The sequence below is a fragment of the Littorina saxatilis genome, linkage group LG1, assembly GCF_037325665.1.
Source record: "Littorina saxatilis isolate snail1 linkage group LG1, US_GU_Lsax_2.0, whole genome shotgun sequence".
In the NCBI taxonomy this organism is placed as follows: domain Eukaryota; kingdom Metazoa; phylum Mollusca; class Gastropoda; order Littorinimorpha; family Littorinidae; genus Littorina; species Littorina saxatilis.
In genome coordinates, this window is record NC_090245.1 from 71,458,582 (window position 1) to 71,466,429 (window position 7,848).

A 7,848-nucleotide genomic window follows, 5' to 3' on the forward strand; every position below is an offset into this window, starting at 1 on the left:
AAGAAAGGGTTATTTTGGAACATTTATTCCAAAGGGTATGTATTTAGGTACATAAAACTTATTGACAAAGGGTTAGTATTATGGACAACTTATTTTAAAGGGTAGGTAACTCATCTATGTGGACTAGAATATAAGAAAACTTTCATTTTTTTTCTTAGTTTGTTTGTTTTTCATTTGAGTACATTTTGTTTTGTTTTTGTTGCCACTTGTACATCACCGATTGCAATATTCTTTCACACTTTGCCACAGTAGTACACATAGTAACTAGTATGCCCAGATGGTACACCTAGCTTTGGCAAATGTTACTATATTTATATAAGCATAATTTTTTGTTGCTCACTTCTTTTTCTTCTCCGTTAGCATTTTTTGCTCACAAATTACAATGAGATTTGATGTTGTCTTTTCAATGAAATGAACCAGTTCTTGGTTTGTCACATGACAGATTGACTTAGCATAATCAGTTTAGGTATCCACACTGATGTTAATTCTTTGTGGAATAGATTTTGTGCTGTTTTAGTTTATTCACTGACTATTTGTGCCCCACTCTTTTCTTTTGGATGACGGGAACAGATTAATCAACCATGTGCACTTTTTATGTGCTTACAGGCCAATTAACTGTATTGTTCATCTGTTGGTAAATGCAAAGGTGCTTTTTGCGTTTTAAATTATGTCAGTATAGGTTTGGCCTTACAGTAAGATCTGTGTGAAGTAAGATTTGTGTATCAATTATGCTTCCTTTTAAACTGAGATCGTACCAGACAATATGGAGTGCATTTCTGTGTTTGTTGGATGTGATCAAACTATACAGTTTCAATGTGTACATCAAAGATGAGAGTGTGTGTGTGTGTGTGTGTGTGTGTTTGTGCTTCTGTTGCCCTTAATGTGGTAGGGGACAATTATCTCCACAAATTGTACAGATATTTTAATATTCCATAGGCAATGCAGGGTTGTTGTTCCTATATAGTCAGGGTGGAGTAAAGTTTAATTCTTGCTCTTTGAGGTTTAACATTTTTAAGTTTTGACTATTGTGGTTATGTGTATTGTAGTGTCAGGTTAATACGTATTCCAGGATGATTAATTAAAAAAAAAAAAAAAAGGTTCATAGCTTTTCAGTGCTGCCTTTGAAAAGAAAAGGAGAAAATGCGTATGTGGGCTTGCACCCAGGAGAGTGAGTGTGTGTGTGAGTTTGTGTGTGTGTGTGTGTAAGCGCACACTTACGCAGAAAATGTCAGTTAAGGACTATATTTGTAGCAAAAAATGAAGCACCCTCAAACTATCATGTATTTTTGTGTCTACTGTTAGGATTTATGAGATTTTGATAGAATGAGATTTAAAGAGATTGATTTATTGTCTTGGCAGTGCATTGTTATCACTGAAATCAGAGGTTTTGCCTTTTTGGGTGTGTGATTATCTGAATGGTTACCTCTTTGAATAATGTTAAATTACGCTCATTTGTTTGCCAATAAATCAGGGTTATTGAAAAGGCAATATACCAGGGTTTGAAACAATGTGGTGCGTGTGTGTGTGATGTGTGTGTGTGATGAGTGTGCATAAATGTGTCCTCGTGTCAGCGTATCTGTCTGTCAACTACTCTCTTATCTGCCAGTGTATCTCTAGTTTCTGTTCACAGATAAATTAGCACCTTTTAGATATGGATTTTGCATGACTGTCCCAACTTTCCAAGATGAACATTACATGTATCATATATTGACACAAACAACTGATAAAGTAGACTGCCATCAACTGATAACAAGGTTGCTTCATCCTGAAAGAGGCACAGGATTTGTCAATTTAACTTTTTCATACTCAATCAATCAATCAATCAATATGAGGCTTATATCGCGCGTATTCCGTGGGTACAGTTCTAAGCGCAGGGATTTTTTTTATTTTTTTTCATTTTTTTATTTTTATGCAATTTATATTGCGCACATATTCAAGGCGCAGGAATTTATTTATGCCGTGTGAGATGGAATTTTTTTACACAATACATCACGCATTCACATCGGCCAGCAGATCGCAGCCATTTTGGCGCATATCCTACTTTTCGCGGCCTATTATTCCAAGTCACACGGGTATTTTGGTGGACATTTTTTATCTATGCCTATACAATTTTGCCAGGAAAGACCCTTTTGTCAATCGTGGGATCTTTAACGTGCACACCCCAATGTAGTGTACACGAAGGGACCTCGGTTTTTCGTCTCATCCGAAAGACTAGCACTTGAACCCACCACCTAGGTTTGGAAAGGGGGGAGAAAATTGCTAACGCCCTGACCCAGGGTCGAACTCACAACCTCTCGCTTCCGAGCGTAAGTGCGTTACCACTCGGCCACCCAGTCATACTGATGATAGGTTTACTACACACACAAAATACACAAGTATTAATGAATCTATTTGTGTTCTTCCTAAACCTACTTCTGCTATGTAGGGCAAAAATGATAATAAAGGATCTTTTCATTCACAGTACAAGCACACAGCAAGACCAACAATAGTTACAATCCTTGGGACAGGCACTTGAAACGATTATCAGCTTGCAAACACCTTAGGCAAGAGAATGTAACTATGATATCAACAAAATACCGTTTTTGTGCCCATGACACAGTCATTAAAAATCTGACCTTGCTTTGATAAAATGTCAAGTATAATTGTCAAAGTGACAGATCAACTGAACTCTTAAGATAAAGTTATCACCCAAATATCGTCTGAGTACATGTACATTTTGCTACAATGGTCCCTGCATTGTCAGGCTTCTCTGATTTCATGACAGATCCCAATAGAGAACACTTTGTCTTTTCCCTTTGTCTATAATTTCAACCAAAGAATCCCTCTCATAAAAGTTAACCTGCAATGGGTGGACACGTTTGGCTGGTCCCATTCACGTGTGGTCCCAAGGGTGTCAGTTCATCACAGGTGCCACTGTACTACTTACCTTCACTGGAGCACAGACTGACACCAAGCTGTCAACTTCATCGTAAGATTTGCACTGGACAAATCATTGGCTTATCTGCACACCTGAGTCGAGCTTATATATCATCTCCTGATGTTTACATCTAGTTTGAGGGTTTGTTTTCTGACTTACTGATTTTGTTGTGGACTTTCTGAGATGTAAAGACGACGGACAACCATCTCTTTATGCACATGCATTGAGTGTGGTATGCCGTTCACATTATGATCAGTGCTGCATGCGTGCAGTTTCCATGTGAGTTGTATCGTTTGGGATCAAAAGGGTTACACACAACACAAAGTCAAACTGATTTTGTGTTTAAATCTGTCAACAAAAGGGCAGGTGTTACAGCCAGCACAGACTTCTCGACGAGTACCTGTACCATTTCTCTCGTGGATATTGATTTTCAGACAAAAATTTGATGCTGTGCGAAAACCATTTCTTCATTTTCAAGACTTGGTATTGCACCGTATGCAATGTAATATCCAAGTAAACAGAATGCACAAATGATCGAATACTAAACAAAAAAAGGAGTACTACAAAAAAGTGAAGGGAGAAAAATAACAAAATTAGAGTCGTCATGGATCTATCCTTAAGTTACACCGCCTCAGATGGAGGTGAAGACCACCTTTCAACCGCTTCTTCACTTCATCATGCACATACAGCCGTCAGCTCACCAACAATAAGAAATGCACGTGAAACCGCCGAAACTCACCGCACACCTGAGACGGAATCATTCACCTTGAGTGCTACCAGTGGCCAAGACCCGCCTCCTGCAGTGGACAGTTCTGTGCTATCTGCTTCAAACAGGCACAGTGAAAAACTGCCTGGAAACCGAGGCGAACATCTTAGTGCAGCTGAGAATGTGTTGGAAGAAGAACGCGACGGAGCACCACAGACCAACGTCACAGGGAAGGAAACGTTTGAGTCTTCAGGAGATGACAGCACGAAAGGTCCACCACCTTATGACAGCCAAGATGAAGATGAAGACGAAGAAAGCCCCGAAGCGAAGGCTGGGGAGCACAGAGTGTGCGCAGTGTTACCCAACCTACGAGGAAGCTCCGTCCCTGCGGTGATGTTCTGCAACCTCTGTGACGATGCAGCCACTGTGGCAGAAGGTCACTGCACAGAATGCGACCAGGACATGTGTGGAGCCTGCATCCATAGACACAGCAGGATGAGTTTGGCAGCTAATCACACCGTCACGCTATTCTCCCCACAAGATAACGACGATGAAGCCGTTGCACCTCTCCCAGCTCCTCGCTCCCAATCTCTGCGCCTTCGCACTCGAAGAGGAACTATGGACGTGGTGGAGATGTGCCGCAAGCACAGAGAGGAGAAGCTGCGGTTCTTCTGCCTGTCGTGCCAGCTGCCTGTGTGCAGAGACTGCGTTCTGACAGCCCACAAGCAGCACCTCACTGAAGACATCGGGGACGCCACCATGGCCGCCAGAACAGAGTTGTCCAACATGATGGGGCAGCTGGAGCAGAAGAAGCGTCTGCTGGAGTCCTACCTCAACATCTTTGACGACTACAAGGCCGACTTCCACCTGAGCGCCCAGAGGGTGGAGCAGATGATAAAGAGTCACTGCCACGAGGTGCAGTCTGCTCTGGACACATCGTACAGCGAAATCACCCAAGAGCTGGAGCAACACAAAGCAAAGGAAGCTGAAAGAATCGAGAACCAGGAGACGTTCGTCCACGACAACATCGAAGACGTGACGCGGCTTCTCAACCAGCAGGCCAGCATCGACTCCTCCATCCAGGTGCTGTGTCAGCACGAAGTGGTCTCCCTCGCCCTGAAAACCCTCGACCAGAACATCCAGCAGATTCAGCTGGGACAGAGCGAATTCCTGGTGTCGAAAAACCCTCGTCTGACAGTCATGCCTCACGCACAGCACTTCCTGGGCAGGGTGAGCTTTATGACGCACATCCCTTGCTCCCAAGCTCCTGGACCCAACATCGTCACGCCTAGGATCGTGATCCGCGAGGTGGCGCTACACCGGGAGCTGGCGTTCAACATCTGGGAGATGAACTGCTCCAGGTCGTCGGTGCGCTCCATCGTGGAGACGTCACAGGGCCTGGTGTGGGTGGCCACGCCGCACTCCTTGCTCAAGGTGGGCACCACCATCACCAGGGACAGCGTCAACATTCCGGATGACATCGCCAGCGTGGTGCGTGGCCCCGGGGACAAGCTGCTCGTGTCGTTTGGTCAGGGCAGCAGCATCAAGCTGTACGCCAGGTAAGCGCTACGCCACGAACGCACTATTCCAAGTATAAAGCACTCACAACTTTCAAAGTACACTCTCACATTTGCTAGGAGTTCCATCAGCCTAACAAAGCTCCAACGCATTGTTAATTGTGTGTGTGTGTGTGTGTGTGTGTGTGTGTGTGTGTGTGAGAGAGAGAGAGAGAGAGAGTCTGTCTGTCTGTCTGTTTGTTTTTGTGATAACTACGTTTAGGTACACATCCCCAGCATTTTGGCTACCAAAGCTCAGATCCATAATAACATGTATTACCACGTTGGTCTATCTCAAAAATTCACATTTCTCTGTCAGTGGAAGCTGGTCAGGGTTTGCCTCAGTGCCCAAAGGCTCCACGGTCATTGCCAGCCGTGTCCAGCTCAACCACCGCCTGGAGGTCTACGTCGCCGTCACCTCGCAGCGCGGCACCACCAAGGTCCTCTCCTACGCCACAGACGGCAAGGTCTGCCAGCAACACCCTCTGCCTCCAGAGATCTTCCTTGGAGAAGACCGCCGCCGTGACAGCAGGAGTTCGCCAGATGAGCAACTTCAGCGTACCAGCGCACGGTCATCTTCTTCCACCAGTGCCGATTTGGCAGCTTTGCCCAGAGCTGAATCCAGACCTGTGGCGTCCAAGGTTCCTTTGTCTAGCCTGAAGCTGTCCTGCATGGCGGTGGGGGCGGATGGAAGTCTGTGTCTGGGGGATGTGGGCGGGGCCAGGGTTGTGATGGTGGACGGACGAGGGCAGCTGATTGGTCAGTACCGAGGGCCTGACGGACAGACTGGATGTCAGCCTAGGAGTGTCTGCGTAGTGGGTCCTAGACAGGTTAGTAATACTGGAGAGAGACGGTGGGCGACTTTTTTCCTCGAGTTCGACCCCTGCGTCTTGTATAACAAAGCGCCTAATCCGTGTATGAAATACGAAAAAAATCAAAGAGACCGCTTGAGTACCTGTCAAACAACTTGTGATAATGCATGTTTCAGCTACTAGGTACTGCCCTGCCTTTGATCTGGCCGCACACACAGATTTCCACTATGTTAAACTCGGTCACTGACCCCGGTGCAGGAAGTGTTTCCTCTCTCAGATATGACAGGGGAACCACCTGTCATGGCAAAAACTGGGTCATTGACCCCTGGGAAGAAGGTCGTGTCTATAAACAAGGCCACCCAGCTATCACAATGCCTTTGATCTGGCCGCACACACAGAGCACACATATTTTCACTCAGTTAAAGTTGGTCACTGACCGGTCACTGACCCCGATGCAGGAAGTGTTTCCTCTCTCAGATATGACAGGGGAACCACCTCTCATAACAAAAACTGGGTCATTTTGGTGCGCCCTATCGGCCCCCCTATCGGCCCCCTGCGTCCAATGGCAATGGGTGACTGGATTACAATTTTTTTTAAAAGAAGGGGGTGCGTCTTAGATAAGGAAGCGCCTTGTCACCCGGAAAGTACGGTAAGTATTTAGCTGTCATATATAGCAATTTTTGTTTCATAAAAGCTTTGGCTGTGGACAGAACCGAGTCCGTTTTAGGCGGCAAATTTAGAGTGAACGCTGCCAAAAGTGAAAAAAAGAGAAAAAGCCTAACGGTTTTGAGATTTGTGTTTCTGCAACTGTTTTGACATGTGCAACTTATCCAGAGAGGGTGAATAAAGCGAATGAAATTGTTTTGAGCGCTCTAGCCCGTTAGTTTGTCAGAACAGGAGGTGGTCCATATTAGGAGCCGGTCCATATTAGGAGCCCTTCTCAAGTAAGTACATCTAAGTAAGTAAGTAAGTAAGTAAGTAAGTAAGTAACCAATAAGTCGATAAGTCAGTCAGTCAGAAAGGAAGGAAGTAACCAATTAACTAACTAACTCACTCGCTAAGTAACTAAACTGCAAATCATTTATGCTCTCGCCTAGGTGGTGTTGGCGGACAGTCACCGCAGCGCAGTGGAGCTGGTCAGCATGGAGGGACAGCTGCTGGCCACATTGCTGGCACGTGACGCCTTCCAGGACATCGGCGTGCCCACTGCCCTCACCGTGGACAGCAAGCGGCGACTGTGGGTGGGCACTAGCATGGGGCACGTCTGTGCCTACTCCTTTCTGCACTCGTGAAGCGAGAAACAAGACAGTGACGTCGATTAGGCTGTTGTGTGTGTGTGTGTGTGTGTGCGTGCATGTGAATGCATGGTGGACAGCGGCAAGCGATGACTGTGGGTGCATGGGCACTAGTTTGGGGCACGTCTGTGCTTACTCCTTTCTGCACTTGTGTTGCTTTGGCATCTGTGTACATAATCATGATCTTTTTGTTTTGTTTTGGCGCAATTATAAATGATACTGACAAAGGACACTAAGATCTGCAATATTTTTTTTTTTTTGGGGGGGGGGGGGTGTTCTGAACAATCTGCCTGATTTAAAAAAAAAAAATGTATTCTCTTTTCTGCAATATTTTCTGTGTGCAGGAAATCGCGCGAGGGAAGTAACTTCACGGTAGAACACTGGTTATCTCCCTTTGTGTTTTGTGACTTTCTTGATCATCTCTCACTCAGTTAAAAATGTTCCTGTGTTCCTTCCGAAAAATACCAAGGGAAATTGTTCATTCTTCAATAAAGATTGATAGACAATTTTTTTTAAATATTTGTGTATTGATGATGTTTTTACTGATTATGTCAGAAATGGG

The 7,848-nt window shown here is 45.0% G+C and overlaps 1 protein-coding gene across 1 annotated transcript; it reads left to right on the forward strand.

The window, feature by feature from the left end:
• The first annotated feature begins 2,809 nt into the window (after positions 1-2,809).
• Positions 2,810-7,794, forward strand: LOC138977632 (uncharacterized). The gene is made up of 3 exons (XM_070350372.1): positions 2,810-5,182; positions 5,499-6,009; positions 7,089-7,794. The coding sequence occupies exons 1-3, from the start codon at positions 3,522-3,524 to the stop codon at positions 7,281-7,283; spliced, it is 2,367 nt and encodes a 788-aa protein (XP_070206473.1). The 5' UTR covers positions 2,810-3,521; the 3' UTR covers positions 7,284-7,794.
• The last annotated feature ends 54 nt before the right edge of the window (positions 7,795-7,848 follow it).

What these genes read in the sequence shown, in the direction of transcription:
- LOC138977632 (XM_070350372.1), top strand. Translation starts at nt 3,522, where the DNA reads ATGGATCTATCCTTAAGTTACACCGCCTCAGATGGAGGTGAAGACCAC. An exon ending in AGCATCAAGCTGTACGCCAG is followed by an intron (nt 5,183 to 5,498) that starts GTAAGCGCTACG and finishes TTTCTCTGTCAG; the next exon opens with TGGAAGCTGGTCAGGGTTTG. An exon ending in GCGTAGTGGGTCCTAGACAG is followed by an intron (nt 6,010 to 7,088) that starts GTTAGTAATACT and finishes GCTCTCGCCTAG; the next exon opens with GTGGTGTTGGCGGACAGTCA.